The sequence below is a fragment of the Podarcis melisellensis genome, assembly GCF_964234715.1.
Source record: "Podarcis melisellensis genome assembly, chromosome: 15".
NCBI classification, from domain to species: Eukaryota; Metazoa; Chordata; class Lepidosauria; order Squamata; family Lacertidae; genus Podarcis; species Podarcis melisellensis.
The window spans coordinates 14274552-14298506 of record NC_138532.1 but is presented as its reverse complement, the minus strand read 5'-3'; the positions used below and the strand labels follow the sequence as shown (position 1 = coordinate 14298506).

General features: G+C 44.9%; 1 protein-coding gene and 1 long non-coding RNA gene across 3 annotated transcripts in view; one reads left to right on the top strand and one right to left on the bottom strand.

Annotated features, from left to right (window-relative positions):
- The window catches only part of KIRREL3 (kirre like nephrin family adhesion molecule 3), a 748317-nt gene that overhangs the window by 405687 nt on the left and 318675 nt on the right, over nt 1-23955 (top strand). For both annotated transcript variants that reach the window (XM_081890928.1, XM_081890927.1), the window contains exon 3: nt 3119-3196. In XM_081890928.1, the coding sequence (XP_081747054.1) occupies nt 3119-3196 (78 nt within the window). The remainder of the gene's footprint in view (nt 1-3118; nt 3197-23955) is intronic.
- LOC309358272 lies at nt 4158-6205 on the bottom strand. Its single transcript, XR_014163391.1, has 2 exons — nt 6059-6205; nt 4158-4358 (listed from the first exon to the last, which is right to left on the bottom strand). It is a non-coding gene; the product is annotated as an uncharacterized lncRNA (long non-coding RNA).

Genomic DNA, 23955 nt, shown 5'->3' with positions numbered 1-23955 from the left:
TGTTGAAGCCACTGTTTATTATGGCTGATAAGTTTAGTTAATTTGGTGCTTTTAATTACATTCTGATACCTTGGCAGTTCATTAGAGGCTTGATAAGGATCAATGATACCTTTGGTTTCATATCAGCAAAGGCATGAATAACAGCTTGTTTACTTCTCCAGTTTTATACAGATAAGACAAGTGATCCAGAAATGAGGATGCTACTGCAGCCTTATTGATAGGCCTCTGCCTGCTTGGACTCGTTTAAAAGGGAGAAAAAAGGATTAATTCTAAACCTGGGGGCAGCCGTTGTACAAATGGCAGTCCCAAAGGTCCATTTTATGGCAGTTTCCTTTTGCTGAACACAACAGGACTGAAAATGGTATTTGGCCTATGTCCAGACTTTTCATGAAACAAATTTACAATAGGAGCCTGCTATCTAAATGGTGAGGCTATTCAGGATATGGGAACTCGGATTGTTGGATGCCATAAACCAGGGATTGGGAACCTGTAGTCTCCCAGATGCTGGTCAGCTCCATCAACCCCAGTCAGCAATGCCAATGCTAGTCAGTCACAACTGGAGTCAGAGCCAAACAACATCTGCAGGGCCACACATTCCATATTCCTGTTTTAGCCTCAGTGGCCCACTATGACCTGTGCTCATCTCTCCAAGAAAATTGAATCACTAAAAGTTACCACCTTTCACAGTAGATCACTTTCTACATTGCAAATTTTGGAGGCAGCATTGATAAATAATACTGCCTTCATGTTGGCTTGGCTGTGGTAGCATCCTCACCATTTAAAAGAAATGGTGTTTTGTGAAACACCAACCTGTTACAAACACTGTTTATAATTGGCTTGATCAGCAGTTTTCTCACTGATTTGAAATGGTGATATGACTGCAAGTATTGGGGGAGGTAGACCACATAATAGAAGATCCTTCAACCAGATTTCCTTTTTCATTTTAACTGAGGCTGGTCACCAGTCTTATGCCTTGGGAACCATTTGAGATACCAGAGTTACCTGTGTTAGATTTTGGAAAATGACATTCATCATATTTCAGTTGCTGCAATTTCCCCACCTCTGCTCCTCCATTCTGCAGGGATGGCAAACGTATGGCCCCCTAGAAGTCATTGGACCCCAACTCTCATCATCCCTGACTATTGACTATTCAGACTGGGACTGATGGGAGTAAGAATCCAACAACATCTGTAAGGCCAGAAGTTCCCATTCATGTCACATGGGCTAGAAAGAAAAGTTTCTTCCATGAGCACATGTCTTTCTCATGCCCTTAACTACAGCTCGTTCTCTCTCCATCTGAAATTTGTAGTGGAGATGTTGCTTTGGGCCCTGTTATTGGCATCGATTCCTGCTTGCCCTGAGACCCAGTAATTCTCTGTTTGCAAATGAAGTAGTAGATATAAAAAAGGACCACAGGCACACTAAACAAACATCAAAAGAACTTTGATCAGCAAGGCCGCACAAAATGAGAGAGACCCAGTCGTATATGTCTGGGCCACAGGCAAGGCAGACCGCGCTGCCTTAATTCTTTCTGCTGTGCCGTGAGGTGGTTTTGTTTGAAGAATCTGCAAGGTGTTTTTACGCACTGCAAGATATATATATATACACATACAGATGCATGGTGAAGGTGGAAAGCACACAGAGACGGCCGTCTCCCTTTTTTCTGGAAAAACCCATGCTTAGATCCATTTCTCTGCCTTTTTGCTGATAGCCAGGCAGCTCCTGTAAGAAAGCAAGAGATCAAAGACATGTACTTCCTCAGGCCTTGGCGTTCAGCCACTTTACAGGCCAGCTGTTTTGCTTTGAAAGGGCATGGAGCCTGAAGACAGATTTATCTCTCCTTCAAGGTCCCATGTTCTATTTTATCACACGGTCTGCTAAGTGAACGGGATTAGAGAGCTCTCATTACTTGCATGTGTTGAAGAGCAGAGATTTATTGAGCCTCCTCCTGAACATAAACAGAGCGTCTGAAGCAAACACTCAGGGAAGGAGTTTCCACTGGGGAGTGGAAGTTAGCTGGGCACTGCGGGGGGTGGGGGGTGGGGGGGTGGATTTGTTCATTAAAAATCCATACGCAATTCAGGTAGGAGGAATGGAAGAGTTGGTGCTGGGATTTAGTACAGCCACCCAGTTCCTGTGATTGGTGTTTGCATCACAGCCCAGATATATTTTTGAATATACCAGGGATAGGGAAGCAGCAATACGGTGGGCATAGCATGATAGCACTGAAATGAATTGGTGCCTGAATTATAGTGATTTTGGTCACATCTGATTGAAAAGCGCCCATGGATTTTTTGTTTATATATTTACATGCTACCTGCATGCATGTGTTTATAGATAGACAAGACAGATATGGATATTGAATATATATCCCATGCCTTCAATATAGGTGGCAGCTAATGAAACAGAAACCATTGTCTGTTTGCTTGTTTTATTGGAACGCACTTCTAAACCACTTAATGGTTTGTTTGTTTGTTTGTTTTAATAAAAAAAACTGCAAGAGATATAGAAAACAAAGAATTTCCCTATAAGATCAGACCCTATTATTTCTGATGTCTTGCTTTCACCTGTTCCTGTTTTTATGTGCTTATTTATCTATCTATTTATTTATTTATTTATTTATTTATTTATTTATTCTGGCTTACTGATTTTATTATACTGCTTTATTAAGACGTCAGAAATAATAGGGTCTGATCTTATAGGAAAATTCTTGGTGAAACAATATGCCTTTGGATCCAGTAGATCTGTTACTGGTGCTGCTCCTGCATCACTGCTGTTAACTCCCTGCTTCAGGGCCTTATGACCACAGCTGCTGGCACTTTAGTGAGTGCCTTGCTATTCTTTCAGCAAGTGCAGCTGTGCAGGGGCCTCCACAGCAGAAAAGCACATCTCCTCCCCCTCTTGGTAGAGGGAAACCTTGGCATCTAGTAAGGCTACTCTATAACCTATGTGTAAGAAATAAAAACTTTATTTGAATAGCTTGCTTCCAACCAGGGTCTCTTAAAATGCTCTCTGCCCTGATCCAGACTTTTTTCTTTTTCTTTTGTTTTTTTGCAAATGCCTCCCGTTTTTAGTCAACAGTTTTGCTGATCACCATCTACTTTGCTGTCTTTTGCAGAACTTGGTCTCCCAAAGAGAGGATGCTGTCTGGTCTTTGGGTTCATGTTCAAGGATAAGTACCGGCGAATGACTGAAGGTTAGTGCAATGTCTTTGCCTCTGTTATTTTCACTTGTTCTGCCCACTCTCCTCCCCATGCCCTCAACCCACTTCCATCTGTTTTGTTAACTTAGGTCACATACAAACAGTAGAGGCAGGTTCTTTACTCAATTCTGGGTGTGCTCATGCAAGTCTGTTCTGAGTAAACTGCAGTAAGGGAGCAGGGCCACCCCAATACATTTTGGCACCAAAGACACACCGCAAAATGGTGCCACTCCTCCCCACCATGAAGGAAGATCAAGAACAAGCAGGGAAGAAAGCCCAACATTGGGATCTGCTACCCCTGTGGATTCTGCTGCCTGAGGCAGTCACCTCACCTTGCCTCATGGGTGGGCTGGTCCTGTAAGAGAGAGTGCCCTCCCATAGACTTCCTGTCCCAACACTTCCTGCTTACTTTGTAGATCCTGATCCAGCAGGGCTTTTCTTACATTGTTATGAGCCACTGCACTTAGATCAACAGTGGAAAGCCTTAGGTCTGGGGCCAAATGTCACCCTCTGGGCCTCTCTACATGATTCTTAGGACTCTTCCCAGGCCACAGCTCTCACCAACCCTGCTTCATACCCTCTGAGTGTTTTTGCCTGTCTGAAATGTGTCATTGAACTCTGGTAACACCTCTGGTTTGCCTAGATGGAAGATATGTGAGTGTGTGTAGAAACTAGGCTTCTAGTTTCTCCACCTACTTTTGCATTTGGCCCCACATGCAGGCCTCATGAGGTTGCCTAGATGGAACTGTGGCCTTCTGCTGCTGCTGCTCCACCTCACCATTGCTGCTTCCTTGCTCACCCACCTCTCCCTGTGGTCAAAGAGTTAGTGAGCAACTGTTGGCGGTGTTCCTATTATGTATATCTCAAGTCTTATATTTGGTTGGAAGATTAAGGCCTTTGGGTTATAGCTGCTGGCTGGAACTTGGAAGCTAGGATGGTAATTTCACTCGGTACCTGAGGGTTCTTCAGCTTTATTGCAGAAAATATCTGTCAAAAGCCTTTTCTAAATGCAGATGGAGGCTTCAGCTTGCAAAATCTGTGCTTAGCTGTAGCTCTGGAACAGAGAAGCAACATTACATCATGGCTTTAAAGCTGCCCAAGCAAGCATCCCTCTCAGGGATGTTGATGGTTCCATGGGCCCCACGTGAGCTCTTTCCTACAAAATGCAAACGTATATTACTGTTAATTCCCTCTACCAGCCAAGCATCTTATAAGCAACCATTGATTAACTGTTTCAATAGATGTGTGTAATTGTGAACAGAAATCATTAAACCATTAAAAACACTTGCAAGTAAACTCAGTTAGCATCTCAGCAGCCTATAGCTTTGACACTTGCTGTTTTGATGCAACAGATGGCGTCTCTAACACTGCCATATTTAATGTCATTGGTGTCAAAAGTGGAAACAGGCAGAGATGATCTTCAAATTGCTTATCCTTGACCACAGAAGTTGATAGTACGTCTTCCTTTCTGACTATAATTACATTCCAAGTTGCTGGTTCCACAGAAGGGTCAGGAACAAACCAGGGAAAATGGTTGCATCTATGTGATCCCCTCCCTCTAGGTAGTTTATGCAAAGTCCCTTCAAGCTAAGGGCATTCATCTTTCCTTCTCTTCAACAATGATATTATCTTTGATCTGCCAGATCCTGGCTCAAGCCACAACACTCATTGGGTGACTTTGGGCAAGTCACTGTCTCACAGCCTAGCCCAGCCTTTCTCAACCTTGGGTCCCTAGAGCTTGTTGGACTACAACTCCCATCATTCCTAGCCAGCATGACCCACTGGTCAGGGATGATTGGAACTGTAGTTAAAGAACATCTGGGGACCCAAGGTTAAGAAAGGCTACCCAAACCTAAGAAAAAGGGTTGTTGTTCTGAGGAAGAAAGTAGGGCAAGAGGGAGAAACATGTGCATGGTGTTCTGCAAACCTTATAAAATTATGTAGTTAGAGTTTATAAAACAGAACAGTTGTGGCAAGTGTAGGGAACCCATGGTCCTCCAGATGTTGTTAGACTACAGCTGTCATTGCCATTGGCTATGTTGGCAGGGACTAAGAGAAGTTGGAGCCCAACAACATCTGGGCTGGCAAGGTTTTCTGACCCTTGAGCCTGTAGCAAGGGAGAAGAATAGTAGCTTATCAGCAGTTCTACAACCCTTACCCAGTAAGAGTTTATGATACTATACTCAACCAACCACATTTCACAATGTAATCACAAGAGGAATAGGTATGAAACCTTGTAATTACATGGTTCAGAATACAAATTTGCCTAACTTAAAAGTTGTAATATTGGAATGCAACGCAAATATAACTGTATTTCGTTGTGTTCTTTAGCCGTTCATGAGGCTTTGCATATATGCAGAGAAAGAGAGAGAGAGTTTTGATTTAATTTGCATTTAGCAAATTCTGGAAGGAGAGTTCTTTTATTTTACTTCCTGCCTCATCATATAGTGAAAGGGCCAGGAAAATATAGGTTAGGGAGATGGCTAACAAGGAATGAACAAGAAAGCTTTCACAAAAGCCATTGTCTGCCTAGGTTGGGCATAGTGCTTGATCAGATAAGGATGGAGAACACAAGTTCTCTATACCTTTCTGTGGGAATGTTAAGGAAGGTGGGAGAGGATATATTGTTTTGATATTATCTCTCCTCACCCGTGCTAGTGAGTAAACAGTGGAGCATGTTCCCTTTGCAACTTATTGGAAGCAAGTTGATGATTCCTTAGAATCCTTTAATTAAGCAATCTAGTCTGACTTGTCCAGTCTGGATTATTCCTGATAAATTTCCCCTTTTATTTCCCTCTTAAAATAATAATAACTCAACACAGTCTTCTATAAAAGTAAGAATAAAGTTTTGCTTGCATTCAGTTCACAGCAGCAATCTGAAGGCAGGCTTTAGCTTGCGATTACAGTGAAAAGAAGTCTGGGCTACATCTCAGACTTTCTGCTTGTGGGCTCCATCCTAAGTGAAGCTTGAGCCATGCGCTGGCTAAGAATCAGGAGAGTGAGAGTGAAAGTTCAAGAGTAAAAGAGTAAGAGTCCAAGAGAGAGATGGTTGTGGGGCCAGAGCTAGGGTCACGCCCATCTACCTTGTCACACGCAGGGGGAGGAAGCTCCAGAGCAGGTATGACGGGAAGTCCTCCCTGTCTGGAGCCACATTGTCCTGTGTGTCCATTCTAGGCAACAGGAAAATATTGTACTTGACTGCTTTAGTAATAATACATCCCACACTTCCTGATACTCTGAAGCTTTCTAAGCTTTCTCTACAGTTACCCTGTGCCATTAAAAAGTCTGCTTTGGTGGTGTTTGCTCAGAATTACTGTCTGAATAGCAATTTACACTGAGGAGTCAGATTTAAAATATAGTACAAAGAAACTTGTGAATCAGTTTAGACCTTATTGTGGAATAAAATAATTTTATTTCATTTTTGTGTCCAAGGTGTTTGTAATTAGCAAGCCATTTTTTAATTAAACCAAGGGCAGTTTGTACTTTGCTTATAGAAACAGCTGCACTAGTTGTGTGTGGGGGGGGGATTGCATTTCCCAGCCATATGATGTCATTTGAGTGTTGGAAGGAATGACAACAAAGAGGTTCCAGAACAGAAATTATTACTTAAGGGAAGAGGTCCGGTTCTTTCATAATGAACAAGTAACAATTGTGTGTTTGCTGCATGAAAGGAATAACTTGGAAAGGCCCAATGGACAGCTGACAAAATGCCTTGGATGATTGGGGCTAATCACTTCCTTGAAACAGAGTTACTTGGGCTTGGAGGGGGGGAAATAAAATAGAAGAAGCAAGTTGGAGCAGACAGTATGCTAATTAGATTACAGACAATGCTGGATTCAAGCTAGAAGGCTCTCCAGAGACATAGCATATATATATAATCACATTTGGGAACATAAATATAACAGTGATGTGCAATTTCACACATTCAACAGCAATGATCATATATGCTAATTCATCCCTGGTAACAATCTGAGGTATGTGTATTATTAGGCATGCAGAAAACTCATCCAATGATCAGTACACAAGGGGGGGTTAGTTTCAGCAGTTACTGGCAGTTTTTTCAGTAGCCACATTCACACCACACATTTAAAACAGTCATGGGCTGATCTACACTGATCAGAAAAATCCTGTAAAAAGGGGGGGGGGAGCTCCCACTGCAATTTCCCATTGGTGACAGATTGCTGCTCTACGTCGCCCTCTGGTGTCGCAATCTCTATAACGCATTTTGGTTTCCTCCAAAGAAGTCTATAGTTTGTTTAACTTAGTTAGGAGGCCACTATTCCCCTCCCAGAGCTTCAATTCTCAATTCCCTGTGAAGAGGGAGTGGCCATTAAACCACTCTGAATGTGTAGCATGGATGTGGTCTCTGTCTGGCCCACTTCAGACAAAGCAGTAGGATTTTGGAACAGCAAGCTCAAGGAGGAGAACATGCTGAGGCTAGTGCCTATTTAATTAAGAATTTATTTTCCTACAGCAAAACCTGGAAGTGAACCCTTAATCATGGATACCTCCTGAGACCACATGCAGACTGCACCAACCCTTCCAGACAGTTTGGGGCATTTCCCAGGATTTATTTTTTTTAATGCAGACCTACACATATTAAACATATCCCATGCCTTCTTCTATCATTATAGGTTGCATTTCTTCAGAAGAATGGCAGCCATTTTGTTTGTGAGGCCATCGTGAGTCATGCCAAATGTGTTCTCCCTGAGGAGATTTTCCATTAGCACTGTGTATTTTTCCCAAATGTTATTCAGGCTTCACATAAAGCCTCTGTCAACATTCAAAACACCTGCTTGTAAAGGAATAGCACAATAAGAAGCTGGTGAACTTTAAATTCCTGTGCCTATTCTAAAGCGTTTGCTCTTTGTTTTCAAAGACCCACAAATTCATGGCATTGCCTTTAAAATGTAATACTGAAGGTCTCTCATTAGTTAGTATCAGTCGCCATTTCAAATTTGCTGACAAAGTCTCAAAAAAAATCAATCGGCTTCCTGGTGATTTCTGTAATCATTAGTGATTTGTTGCCATACGCCCAGAATTTAGTGGACATTGCCTGTATTCGGCTCTCGTAAACAGCATTTGGACAAAAATCGCTGGAATGTCCGGGAAAATATGGACGTACGGCAGCCCATGTCAGGCATGTACATTTTGGCAAATTTCAAACGAAAGAAAAAAGAAAAGCTCAAATACTCAACAACTTTTGTGTCCGGATGTTCACTTATTGAAATACGGCAACCCTAATAGTAAGAGACAAAATACACGCGTGAGTTGGTTTCTTTAGTACAAGGGTCAAGAAACTCTTTTCGTTTTGTTAAATTACCACTAAATTTGCTTTTTAATAAATGGGGGCATGAGCTCGTTCTTGGTAGAACCTCCTATGCAAGAAACCCCAGTGAAATGGGTAGAATTTTTGCCCCTGACTCAGAGGTTACCCACTTCTGTTTCACTGCTAGCACTTTCCTGGAGCAGCTCGGACATGTAAAAAAGTAGACATGCCCAACTGTGCATTAAATTATTGCAACATCAAATCAAGCTAAGGGCAATATCACCCTTCCCTGCTTGCTCTTACCACTTAGAAGGGAAATTTTCTGCATATTCTGTCCAAGCTCTTCCTAAGTTCCAAGGTGTGACAAGATCCCAGGGGTTCCAGGTCCTCAGCCAGGGTTTGTGTTTCCTTTGGAAAATTAGGCACCACAGAGGCTAGAGTGTCTTTATGATAAATGGTTTATTTACACATCAAACTGAGCCTGCTTAGGAAGGGGCTCACAGCAGCAGCAGCACCCCAAAAATGCAGCAGCAACAATAAGCCCAAGCATCATCCTTTCTCTACAGCCTAACTTGCACTGCAGGGCACAATCCAGTTTAATGGTTGCTTTCTCTTCTTCCTGGTTACATCACTCCCAGCCCTACCACACCATAGCTTCTTAGCTTTCCTTCTCTACCTCAGGGAGAGGCCTTCCATTTGCATTCTCATGCCTATGTAATTTGATCCTGTGTTGTGTTAACACCTAATCTTTTGATGCTCTGAAAACCCTAATTGCCGATCCCTTTGGGCAGTCACCTCACAAATGTGACCTCATTAACACATGTTGATTTGGCTAAGATTACAATATCCAATACACAGCCCAGGTGAATTAACTCTCCACATAGGCTAATTCCAGAAGATTAACAGTGGCTACCCCACATCTTAAATACACATGAGTCTGGCTATTACCGATCCTAATGTACCAGTTCCGATTAAATCCTAACATTTATTAAAACCAAGCATTTAGCACCCACAGATCTATAACAATATATTGAGTGCTATAATATTAGTGAGACTTCATACCACTTTCATAGCATTTATATTGCTCTTTTCATTTCAAAAATGTTGTAGTTGTTGCCATATGACTAATGGGGGATTGCTGGATAATGTGGATGCATTATTCCAGCAAAGGAGTTGCTTTTCTGATTTTCCTTGTGGCCCGATTAAAGATTGACATTATTTCTTTGTGTCTGGATCACAAGGTAGCTCAGGGGTACTAGATACAAGGAGGAAATTAAACTGGTGACAGTTGTAGTCTGAACAGAAGTGCGATGGAGCTGTTGGGTAATGATAGCCTTGATGTAAAGAAGCGTTATACTTAATCCTCCACCATCTGTCTTCATTCTACTAATAACCCACTCAATCAGACACTACAGACTGTTTGTTAACATTCAGAAACAAATACATAATCACTAGGAACGTGTCATTTCTCCAGCTGGAGAACGATCCTGATAAAGTCAGAACTTCTCCATGGGCAAATATGCAAATATGACTTTACCTGAGGATAAAGTCTAAGGCCACATTTAGTGGCTTAACAAGCCAAACCATGGCCCACCAGTATGGTGGCTCACAAGGAGTTGTATCAACCTCTTACGTTTGCTACATGGTGATAAAAATAGGGATTTTCAAAGGCTTGGCAGATGTGTTAAAGCAGGCGAGTCGGAAGAAGTCATACTGGTCTGGGATAGGCATTAAACCAACTGCATGAAGCAGTTCATGTTAACTTCAAACTTGCTAATTTCTCCTGATATACCTATTTCAGTATACAACTTTGCCTACAATGAGTGTTTTTGCAAAGCAGTTAATACTGCACATTTTGTATCTTATTATTGTATTTCTATACCACCCTTCATCTGAAGATCACAGGGCGGTTTGCGTGTTTTTTGCAAAGCAGTTAATATTGCACATTTTGCATGCTATTATTATTATTTCTATACCACCTTTCATCTGAAGATCACAAGGTGGTTTGTGTTTGCACTAATATATGCATTTATACGCATGTTTTACTCTAGTATGTTTATTGTGTACACGTTCCTTGGCTGGAAGACTGCATTGCAAACTTTGGATAATGTTCAGTTTGCATAATGTGCAAATTAGGTAGGTTTGCCTTTAAATGCGAATAGAGTCGAATTTCTCCCCAATCTCCAGGAAGGATTGCACTTGGAAACACTGCCATAGGGAGGGCAAAATCACACATCCCTAGGAGTCGGCGCTGACCTTCCTGACTTAAGAACAGCTTGGTGGTTTCTTGGCAGAGCTTAAAGTTAAGAGCAAATTTTAATTTAGCAAAACTTTTAGTTGAAATAGATTAGACACATCACTCCATAGCTGCTCTTTGGAGCAATGTGATGCGATGGAAATCATCAAATAATGAGAGGGTGTTGCTGTTTCATATTGGCTTAGGATGCCACTATACCTGTCAACCGTAAGTCCAGCCATCAAGCAGCTCCCAACCATACCCTTCTCCCACAGCCCTAGGACTCTGACATGTTCTTTACTTCTGTGCAAGCACTGCAGTCAGATGAGGTCTCACTTCCTATTCTACTCACACTCTCCTGCATCTGACTTCTTGCCAGATCTGTAGCGACTGGTTAGCAATCGGCAGTGCAGCAATTATAGCATTTTTTTGGCAGTGACTCATAAAATGACTAACAAGCACTATTAAGCACAAGGAGGTGTCAGCCTACTCCTCTGCCACCTGTTCAGCAAGCCGGTGGCTGGTAGTTGGTACTCAGGTCCTATTTCCCATATGCAAAAGACCAAGAGCACAGGCGAGCCACTATTCCCTTCTTAATTATTATTCGTTTCTCATTCGCCTACTTTGCTAATATATTCTACAGGTGTGCATTTATGCTTAAAAACATCAGAAATAGACCTTGTAAGTCAGAGGGAATATTTATTCATGGTAGTTCCATGTAGAGGATATGTGGGTGTAGGATGCATAACTGGTTGTCATTATCTTTCGCGCATTCTTTTGCATTGTCTGAGTGTATGCGTTATGCACATGGAACATCCACAGGAGCAAGCCTCAGCACACATACCTTTCCATCTTTATAACCTTTAATCTAAACAGGAATGAACACAAGTGATGCCTACCAAACAGATCCCACTTGCTTAATCTGTCCACTATAAAAAGTGAGTGGATTATGTTAGACATGAGAAAGGAGTAAGTCATAGAATCATAGAATCATAGAGTTGGAAGAGACCACAAGGGCCATCGAGTCCAACCCCCTGCCAAGCAGGAAACACCATCAGAGCACTCCTGACATATGGTTGTCAAGCCTCTGCTTAAAGACCTCCAAAGAAGGAGACTCCACCACACTCCTTGGCAGCAAATTCCACTGTCAAACAGCTCTTACTGTCAGGAAGTTCTTCCTAATGTTTAGGTGGAATCTAAAGTCAAAGGAACATGAGACTGAAGCTAAGGAGTGTGGCTAAGGATGGGTTGGTCAGTTTCACAGGCACTCATTCATAAATCCATGCTGTCCCATTTCCAAATTAATCTCTGATTATGGTGCTGATTGTGATAATTACAAAGAAAAGGAACCCATTTTATTTTCAAATATGTACATAAATGCATATTTTGTCAAAAAAAAGACACACTCAGTGCTTTTTTCTGGAGGTACTCAGGGGTATGCACTACTGGCACATTCCCCCCTGTACATACTGTACAGTATGAACTGTACATACGTAAATACTATTTTATCTCAATGTGCACATTTCTAGACTCATAGAACTGTAGAGTTGGAGGGCACCATCGGGGTCATCCAGTCCAACCCCCTGCAACTCAGAAATCTCTTGTCCAACATGTGGCTTGAACCCATGCTTCTGAGATTAAGAATAATTGCATGCTCTACCAACTGAGCTACCCATGCCATTCATACTTGCACATGCTGCTTCTACTATGGAAGGGCTCAGTTTTAGCTTGCCCCTTGACGCAGCAGCTTCAGAGACCTGTTGTCCACCCAGCCTTGTCTTCTGCCTTGCCTTATGTCCAACCTGAATCTCAACTTGTCTTATACCCTGGTTGCCTTGTTGTGCTGTAGAGTGGGACAATGTGCAAAAACAAACACATCCACAATGACTTCCCATAAGCAACACAGACATGGGGCAGTGTTGATGATTCACCACACTGTTTCTATAATGTCTACACAAAAATGAATGCACAGCTCATTGTAAACACCAAAATATCAAGCTGGTTAGATTGTGTTGTGCACATGTAGAATTTGTCATTGCTATATATATAAAGTTCATCTAAACCAAGAGTACAGCAAATGGTAAAGCACATCCTACAGTTTTTATTTGTGTTTCTGGTTTTTTGTAAGGATAACTTACAAAGGATAACTTCCAGGATGAAGCATGCCTATGGTTTTGACGGCCAGTTTCCTGAATCATAGCACAGTTTCAAGGACTTCAGTATGGTATTACTAACATATAATGCTACCCCTTATACCTTTTTGAACAGGTTATACCCCTCAATTTCTACATTCCATTCTTGAGTCTCATCTCACGAGGTTTCAGTAATGCCTATTAGGTCATGTTTGTCACCCTGCATTAAGAGTTCAAATTTATCTTGCTTGTTTCCCATACACTATGCATTAGTATAGAGACAACTGAAACCACGAGTCATTCCTTCCAGCTTCTTCCTTCTCGTAATTAATAATAATAATAATAATAATAATAATAATAATAATAATAATAATTTCTGTTATTTGTACCCCACCCATCTGACTGGATTGTCCCAGCCAATCTGTGGCTTCCAACTTATATAAAACAATAAAACATTACACATTCAAAAGCTTCCCTATACACGACTGCCTTCAGATGTCTTCTAAAGGTTATACAGTTACTCATCTCCTCGTCATCTGAGAGGGTTTTCCACAGGGTGGGTGCCACTACCAAGAAGGCCCTCTGCCTGATTCCCCTGTACCTTCACTCCTCACAGGGAGGGAACTGCCAGAAGGCCCTTGTTGCTGGATCTCAGTGTCTGTTTCTTGCTTCAGGTTTACAGGTTTCTGTAGCACCACCATCATTTCCTGTGAATCAATGAAGCTGTTATCCCAAGTACCAGGTGTTCCTCTGCCACCTGTATTGTGTCCTCCACCACTTTGTCTTTCTTTAAAAGCCAATGTAAGATGGTGGCCATCACTACACCACCACATCTTCTTTTAGTGATTTCCATAATTTAACTGTGCACTCTGTCTGTCCTGAATCATCCACCATTCAGCTTCACTGAATGTCCCCAAACACTAGTGTTACAAGACACAGAGAAAAATCTTTTCTCTCTCCACTTTCTCCACATTGTGTATACTTTTACATGCCTCCGCCATGTCCCATCAATGAATAACAGGCTAGTTAATATTTTCTTAACATCACAGAATAGATCAGATTTTTTTAAATACGTTTCTCCTTGAACCCCACCCTGTTCCTAGCTTATTATGTATGATTCAGATCTGGAGGGGGGTGAGGGGGGTGCAGGCACTTATACATGCAGATGAAAGCTGCTTTATGGTTTATAATTATCTTGTACCAACCCTCCAAATAATTATAACGCGTGCATATTAATAATTGATCTGGAACGGCAGCCCTGTGCCACGGAGCATATGATAGAAAGGGGGAGTTCAAGCTGGGTTTGCATAATGTGCCTTGGTCTGAACGGCACAACTGGTGAAGTGGCAACAGAGGTGCACACATTTGCATACATGCGCACACCCCCTCCCTTTGCTGGAGTCATTGAGCTATTAGAACAATTAACTGGTGCGTCCATTAAAGACGAGGCGGCAATTATTTTGTTTCTAATTTGGGATAAATATAAAAGCCCACTTGTGCAGCTGAGTGGCTTATTTGTCCTGCTAAAAGGGATCTAATGGGGTGACTGTTGTCAACAGAGAAAGAGCTTCTTCTCCTTTCTCATTTGTTTCTCTGTTAATTCGGTATCTCTTTTTCTCTCTTTCCATTTTCTAATGAAAACTTGAAAGAAGAAGAGAAGGAGGGGAGGAGCTTTATAAGCAAAAAGTTCCCCTTGAGCCAAAGGAACACCAAATCAAGGCTATTAAATGACATGAACAAAAACAAAGGTGAGGAACAGCACTATTGAGAGAACACTTAGGAGGCTGAATGGTTTGTCAATGAAAGGTTGCTTTTTTGGACTAAGGCTTATTAGCTTCCTCAAGCAAGAAGCCTCTCAAGCAGTTGATTGTGCATGTTCTGTCAGCGGTGGTGCTCAGAGTCTCCCTGCTACAAAAGAGGCTTTTCAAAACATGGTGCCACTGCCTATTATCCAGGCTTCTGCCTCCAGATCTCCTTTCCGAATCTGGAGCCAGAGAACCAATTTTCCTCAAACAGCACTGGCTTTTGCAATGGCCAAATTATGGCTATTACCATGGAATTGGGGCCATGCTCAAATATTCTGATTTTGATTTTTGAGTCAAGAACAGCCATTTCAAGGACAGGGAAGAAGAAAAGACATAAACAAAACAAAACAATTCTGCAAATACACACTTGTGAATGCACCCTGGAATAATTAATGTTGTTGCTTCTGCTGTTAATAACAACAATATTTGCTAGTCACTTTATACAAAAAATGCAAACAGATAAATCAATTGAAAACCAAATCATAAGACGCAAGAATGTTGAATAAACCAGGGCCACAACTTATCAATGAAATCAGAACATGGTTTGCAGCTCAACATGTGGGTTTAATTCTCATCTCACCACTTTAATTCTCTTACAAGATCCACCCCAGTCACTGGACTTGGGGACACTGGGCTGCATCACAGTGTCACTGAAGACAACTGAGAGAGGAGACCTTCTGTGATCAGTCACATGCGTCATCAAGCCACACAATGAACAGGAATGTGTCACAATCCTAAATAACAATTCACTGATGGCCAGTGAAAGCAAATAAGGCCAATGTAAATGAGTAAGAAAACGAGGATGTTGGGGAAGTTATTGGGAAAGAGGGGCTCTTTTTTTGAGAGAAGGTGGCACCAAAAATATTTACCATAAAATTGTGAGTAGTTTTGGTTCAGCCCTAAATCAATTTCTGTCATCTCAAATCTCATTCAGAAAGCTATCATTTTGTGAATCAGAAATACCAGGTCTGTTGTTCTGAGGTTCTCAACCCCTGTAGTCCAGCATCACAGCCTGTGCGCTGGTTCCCCACTGATTCTCATAGCATCAAGTGGCTCAGTTATCATTCTTATCCAAAGGGAAACTCAGTCAGGGATGAGAAACCTGTGGCTCTCCAGATGTTGTTGGACTACAACCCCACTCATCCACCCCAGGGGTGGATGGGCATTTGTGCTCAGTGAGCGGCCCAATCAACATCAAAACTCTCATGGTCTTTCAGTGTTCAGTTACCACAATTCGTTTTCAGAGCAAGCAGGTTTCTGCTTGCACATCCTAAGTAATTAGTAAAATCAAGCAGGAGCGGGAGAGAAATGAGACGGGTTGCTAATGCTTGCACACTGCGGTACAAGTACAATTCCCTGTGCACAGCCCTAACACACGAAACCCTTACAAAATCACACAGTACTTGAAAGCCACTCAGGCTCCCATACCTTATAAAGGATAGGCAGCAATGTAAGCCTTGGTGTGTGTCTGTCTCGTTATTGCACATGATTCCCCCAAAACACCGCAAATTCTGTTTATAGGACCTTTGCACTGGATTTCCAGATAGTTTTATTGCTTGCTCCTGTTGTCTTGTTAGGTAAAAATCTCCAATCATACTTTGCCTTTTACCCATCTGTCACTGGAAATGAAGGTTCTGCCCGCTCTGCCGCTTGGCAGTTGTGTGATGGGGGATGCTTACATTACTCCAAGCATGTCACTTTCATCTTGCCGATGAGATGCAATTGCAAGTGATTAGGAAAGGCAGCTCCTGTATAAACTGAACGGAGCCTTTTGTTCTTTGCCTGCCAAAGGGAATTCTAATGGAAGCTAGGGGAGGCTGTGGCGAGCACCCAAGAATTTGTTTGAAATGCATCTTTGTGGTTCGAGGACCCGACCCCGGTGAAGTGAAATGAAGACACAAGGACACGTGATATAAGGTTAATGGGCTAGGAAAAGGCCACAACTTTATTGGTTACAGCATTTAAAAGGTATTGGCTTAGGCATTGGATCGAAACAAGTGGGTTCTTCACCAGTAGGTGGAGCCTGTCGATGCCAATCCGACTATAGGCTCACCCCTGCTGTCACCGAGGGTCGTGCCAAGGCCTCCCGCCAAGCAGGCATCGGACAGAATACACGACCCCCAGATTCCTTTAACGGAATACCCCTAAAAATTGAAGGCATAGGCGATGGCCACACCTAGCACTTCCACACAGCGCAACACATTATTCCAATGCCTAACCTACCCACCAATACCACGAAAGTTGTGACGATTGCTACGAGGTAGGCGAAAAAACCAATTAGCCTATTGCCAAATGGAAAAACTCCTACCAGGCCCCCCAGTCAACCAGGGCGACCAACCTAAGGTCCATAGCAAGGCCGAAAAAACCCGAGCCCTAACTAAAGGGAGTGGAGGGTGGGTGACTCGCGAGGGGCGAAGGAAGGAAGAATGAGGCCGGGGGAAGGCTGGCGCTGCAGCAAAATGCTGCTGAACACGCCCCCACCGTGGCCCCCGGTTGGATGGCCACTGAGGGGGCGTGAGCGCCAGCCAGGTGAGTGGGCAGCAGGGGGCCACGCCCCCTGCTAGCCGGAGCTCGAGCCCCGACCACAACCCCTCCCCTCCCCTTCGGGGAGGAGAGTCTTTGTGGTTCGAGGACCCGACCCCGGTGAAGTGAAATGAAGACACAAGGACACGTGATATAAGGTTAATGGGCTAGGAAAAGGCCACAACTTTATTGGTTACAGCATTTAAAAGGTATTGGCTTAGGCATTGGATCGAAACAAGTGGGTTCTTCACCAGTAGGTGGAGCCTGTCGATGCCAATCCGACTATAGGCTCACCCCTGCTGTCACCGAGGGTCGTGCCAAGGCCTCCCGCCAAGCAGGCATCGGACAGAATACACGACCCCCAGATTCCTTTAACGGAATACCCCTAAAAATTGAAGGCATAGGCGATGGCCACACCTAGCACTTCCACACAGCGCAACACATTATTCCAATGCCTAACCGCCACCCGAGCTAAAGGCTCGCCGCCAATACCCTCAAAGCTGCAACCAATCCCAGATGTTTCTAATGACACTAGCTAACCAGAAGTCATTCCCAAGATCTGATAGGTGGACCCCGTCATCCCGGTATAAAGCTTTGTCGCTAATCCGGATACGGTCATGGTAAATCACTCGGCCATCCATAAAGCGCACCCAACGGGCTACCGCCCGATTTACGAGTTTCCTGGTTCTTTCAATGGCCATACAGTCTTGCGCACCGCGCCACACAGTTCTCTTCAAGAAGGAGGACCAGCACACTGTTGTTCTGGGACACAGGGCTGCAAATGCATTCAAGTCTCTTTTTATGCTCGTCAGCAAGTCCACACTCCTTTTGTTGCCAAGGTCATTCTCCCCTAAATGAATCACCAGGATGTCGGGAGAGCCGAGCATGGCTATTTTCTCCCTCAGCAAAGGCATCAGTTCCTCCCAACGCATGCCTCTTCTCGAAAACCAGGAAACTCGAACATCACGTGGCAGACCGAGGTTGGGTGCCAGGCCGCAGCTCACCGCTCGCACGCGGGCCCAATGAACAATGCTGTGACCGCAAATCCACACGTTTCTTCTGGGCATAGCTGGGAATAAAGATAGAACAAAAGGAAGGGTAAGCAAACTAAGGGGTAGGCGCAAGGTTGCGAATATACGACTTATAAACATTGGATTTCCACCGGCCCAACTCTTTTATCCTTTCTGCCGGCAACCCCAGGTGCGCGGCCGTGGTGGCGGCCCCGATCCTGAACGAATGTGCAGCGTACTCATGGGGGGGTAGGCCACAAGCCTCAATAGCCTTGCGCATTACTCTAGTGAATTGGTACCTCAACAGGGGCGACCCATCCTCGTGTATCAGGAACGGTCCCGGGCCGGCTGGTCTAAGGCGGAGATACCGCCTCGTGTCCTTCACCGGACATGGGCCCTGCTGGGCCGACGCCGTGAGCTTGAGCAGGACACCCTTGCCTGTCTGATCGGTCTTGGACTGACGCACTAGTACTGACACAGCAGATTCGGATAGCTGTACATCCTCACACAGGAGGCCGCGAGTTGAACCCCGCGCACTAGCTTCACATACAACCTCACCAACTCTGAGTGCACCAAAAAAGGCTATAGCGTAAGCCGCAGAGAAGAGCCGTGCCTCAAACTTAGACCAACAAATTGTCCTGAGCTTTACACGTATCTGAGATAGCAGTCCATACGAAATAGGCTTACGCCCCACGGTCCTGGGCGGTTGCAACCTGCCCCAACCTTCAATGGCTCTACGGATCAGAAAATCGCTACATGGGTCTTGCGCAAACGTCGCCTTTGAAAAGAAGCTGATGGCTGCTACGTGGATCTTTAAGGTTTTCGTAGCACGTCCGAGGTCATCCAGATGGGACAGGTACTGCAGGACGTCATCAGTGGTGGGGGGGGTGCTATGTGACAGCCCAGACAACCCAAACCTGAAACCCAGGAAATCACACCAGGCCTTCCTATAGGACCTGAGCGTGGAAGGTGCCACGGACGCTAATACTCCCTGTATCACTTTGCGTCTCCAACGTTCCACAGGTACTCCGGAAAGGGTTCGGGCAACAGTTGTGCTCCAGGTGCGAGCGACCGGAAACGAGGAATCTGGAATCGAGACAGGGCGTCGGCTATATCATTATTGGCACCTGGTACGAATTTGGCTGAAAATAAGATATTGTACTCAAGGCAACGGAGGACGAACGCCCGCAGGAGGGAGGAGACCCTCGCAGACCGAGATGACTGCCTGGCAAGAATGTTCACCACCGCCAGGTTGTCGGTCCTGAAGCACACTCGGCGATCTCGGAACTCCTCCGTCCAGATGTGCACGGCCACTACTATTGGAAAGAACTCGAGAAAGGTGAGATCCCGCGTGATGGCCTGACCCTGCCATGCTGAGGGCCAGCGTTGTGCGCACCAGCGCCCTTTGAAATACAAACCAAAACCTAAAGACCCTGCCGCGTCCGATTGAACCTGAAAGTCGGATGATAGATTCAAAACGTCCTGCCAAAGAGAGACCCCGTTATATTTTTCCAAAAAGGCTGTCCAGACCTCGAGATCTGCTTTGACCGACCTGGGGAGGCGAACCCTGTGGAGGGGGTGTTTCAGACCGACTGACAATCTGGCGAGGCGAGCACAGAAGGGGCGTCCGGGGGACACCACCCTGCACGCGAAGTTAAAGTGGCCCAATAGAGATTGAATTTGCCTAAGGGTGATCTTCCTAAGCTTAAGAGTGTCCTGAATTAGTTGTTTAAGGGCTTCAATCTTTTCACCCGGTAAGCGGGATGACTGGGCCACTGTATCCAGCTCAATGCCAAGGTAAGTTAAGCGTGTGGCTGGTCCCTCCGTTTTCTCCGCCGCAAGAGGGACCCCAAGGTCCTCGGCCAGGGCTGAGAAGGCCTCCAGCAAGGAGGCGCACTCCCCCGTGTTGGCTCCGCCCACGAAAAGGAAATCGTCAAGGTAATGCGTGACCCCAATGGTATTTGCCCTGAAACGCAGGGCCCAGTCCAAGAACGTGCTGAAGGCTTCGAATGCCGAACAGGCAACAGCGCAGCCCATTGGCATGGCCCTGTCAACATAGTATTTTCCCTGAAATTTAAAACCCAGCAACCGGAAATCAGCGGGATGTACTGGCAAGAGGCGGAAGGCCGATTCGATATCACACTTTGCCAACAACGCCCCGGGGCCGAAACTGCGGATCAACTTAACTGCCTGATCGAAGGTGGCGTATTTCACTGTGCATAACTCAGGCGGGATGGCATCGTTGACCGAGCCGCCCTTTGGGAAGGACAGATTATGAATGAGCCTGAATTCACCGGGGGTCTTCTTTGGCACAATGCCTAGCGGAGATATGTGCAAATTTGGTATGGGGGGGCTATCGAAGGGGCCTGCAACCCTGCCAGCGCTGACCTCTTTTGCTATCTTCCTTTCAGCAACTTCCGGTCTCTCTCTAACTGATTTTTGATTGGGTGAATCTTTCGCAACTAATGAACCCGCTATGGGAATACGAAACCCACTGGAAAAACCTTCCCTGAGGTAGGAAGCTGCATCCTTATCCGGGTAAAGAGACAGAAGACTGCAAAGGGGGACGAGCTTGATAGGGGAAAAGGCCAATCCCAAGACTACCTCACCGTCTGTTCCCTGCTGCGGGGGCCCCCCTGGAACTGGGATGATGGGACCCCCGGCCTCCACGAAAGGGCTGCTTCCCCCCTCTTAAGCAGGATGTAACAGGGTGGCCCCCGGCGCATCTTTCGCATTCATGTGTGAATTTACAAGAAGGCCTTTGGCAAAACCCTTTGTTGTACTCCCAGCACACCCGACGCTTAAAATCCTTCCTTTGGTCACTTCTAGCCGACCGATACGAGTCGACTGGCCTCTTTTCTACGTACGGACCAACGGCCACGGACCATATGCCATTCTCAATCTGATCCCAGCGTGCTAAAGGGATTCTGGACGCCTTCCTTCTGAATTTTTTGTCATAGCTTATGGCCGCCGCCTCCCCCGAAAGGGCACAGGCCGTGCGAATATGTGAAAGGTAGGCGACAAGGTGAACCGCCCGCTTGGGGTAGGCAGCGACAATCGTCCCCATAAAGGCTTGAAAACCATCAAGCCAATTTTCAAACGTCCTAGGCACAGAAGGGTATTTGCTCTTTCTCTTGCCATGCGAGGGCCTCTTTTCACCCCTGCCTAACTCCTCCGCTGGGGGCACTAATTTAAACATGTCAACAAACTCACCATTTAAGATTTTTGCTCGTAGTTTAGGAGATAGATGTTCACCTGGTATAACATCCGAGGTTGAGTAGGTGGATGAGGTGGCGTCTTTGACCAGAGCCCCATCCTTCCACTCCTGGCTCCCCCCAAACTTTTTACGATGGCTATTGGCCCTCCTCGACAGAGCCCAGTCTGGAAGACCAGATATTTCCTCGCCCTTCCCCCAATAGGAACCTAGCGACGCGTCGCTATCATACTCTGACGAAGAAGTACCTGTATCATCATCCGAGTCGTCCCTCCGAGACCTGCTTTTCCTACATGTATGCTTCTTCTTCTCGCGCCTCTTACCCGAAGGCTTCTCCGTGGTCGCAGTGGTGGCTGCGCCCTCTTCCTCCTGTTGCGCGTCTTCAGCCGCCGACGAAGCCTCAGAATCTGGCGACTGGGCCCTGGGCTGCTTGTCCTGCGAGCGATTGGAAGAACTGGGGGCAGCAGAATTATTATTGCGAGAAGACTTAGAAGTAGACTTAGAAGTCGCTTTCCCCCCCCGCGCCCGAGACCCAGATGTCGAAGCCCTTGACTGAGACCTAGTCCGCACCGATTGTGTATCATTAAAGAGGGCGGCCGATGTACTTGGCATTTCGTCCCATTGGGAAGACTGAGAACTCTCTGGGAACTCCTGGGTATCTGGGATGACATCAGGGGAAGAGGGGGGACTGGGGTTCGCGTCCGGGAATCGTTGTTCGTATTCATCTAAGAAAGATCTAAAAGCATTCAGGAGGTGGGAGACGGGAGGCCTTGTATTATTACCCCTGCCCTGTCGACCCCGTGATGCGCTCTCTGCTGAGTTACGTGTGGCCACAGGCGCGCGCTTCCTCTTGGGAGCCATAAGGTGTGCCTTGTACACTACAAATGCCACAGTATTTGTTAGAGCGTGTGACGGTGTTTGTTAGTGTGTGTATGCGTGTGAGCGTGTGTATACTTATTTATTTATATATATATATGTATATATATAGTTATTTTATTATTATTATTATTTAATTTTTTATTTATTTATTTATTTATTTATTTTTTAAATATATATTTATTTAGATAAATTTATTTATTTATTATTTATTTATTTATTTATTGTTATTCAATTATTTATTATGCCTATATATCTGTTTATTATATAATCAGTTTCCGATTATTTATATCTGCCAATTTATTTATTAATTCTCTACTACTATATATTCCAATCAAATATCGCCTGTGTCAATTAACCAAATCAAATATTGCAATTGCTACTGCATTAAATTGCCACTCCTGCTATTGACTGATTAGCAAGTATTACGAAGAATTACACCCTTGCCCACCAATCAGTTCTCAATTTATCTAAAACCTTGTTATTATTATTGTTAATAAAACAAAATATACTTTACTAACTTGTCTGCGCTACCAGCCAGCAGTGGCACGGAGAACTGATAACCACTGTGTTGTCCCCTAGGCAGTAAATCAAGTCTCCCTTTGTGTGTTAGCCAGGTGAGGGGCAGCAACTAGAAAAGAAGCCACTCCTACTAAACTTAAAGTAATAAAGCCAAGGTACTATAGGAGGCTTCTACTGCTGCCGAGCTTCACTTCCTCAGACAAAAGAACAATAGCCCAGCAATCCTCTGCCTGCCACAGGTGAGATAAGCTGGCCAAAGCCCTTGAAAATGTGCCTCTGGGGAACAATAGGCTTAACTATCGATCGTTAGCCCTTAAATTGCTCTGCTGGCCGGCAACAATAAGGCGTTTCTATGGCAACATACGATATAGCTGACAACACTGGCTGTTCTTCAAGCGGCCAGAGCAAGGGTGTTTCTAGTGGGGGGGGGGAAGAGGGGAAAGGGTTCAGAGCAAACAAACGAATTGACTAGGTGAACCAGGAAGCACTCAGCAACACAGAAACAACTTATTTCTCTAAAATAGGGCTAAAGGCTCACAAACCAAAGAGGGAGAGAGGGGGGGGGAACAATAAACTTGCAAGCTTGGGAAGCTCAAAGGCCAAGAAAGATGAAGGCCACCGCGAAATCAGGGACACCAGCAGCACAGAAAACTCTATTCCCCTTCAAACCAAGGACAGAAAATCCATAACAAAAGGTGGGTAGTAGTGAAATCAGAGGGCTGGTGAGGCCTCCCCTTGGTGAAGGGGGGGGGCAGACCGCAAAATGGTCCCCAGCCGCCGCTCTGAATGACCCCTGTGCCTGTTGCCTACATCCAGATACCGAAATCGGCTCACAAATAGTGCCCCTGAAGTTATGGTATCCCCCCCGGTGCGGCAGCTAAAGCGCACGTGGGCTGCACAGATGTAAGCAAGACAAAACGGGGTCCCCCAGGCCACGTTAACACAAGCAAATGCGGCAACAGGGGAGCTATAACATGCACAGGCAGCTTGCAGAACCAACAAGGAGAATCGTTCCAGCAACGCTCAAGGCGCAGACCGAATTCAGGATACAACAAAGACGACCAATTCCCGGGGGACCCAAAGAAACCAAAGCAAACCACGAACGGTAAAGGCAGGAGACTAAGGGGCTACCAAAAGCAAGAAAACAAACCGCAAGCCCCAAGGGT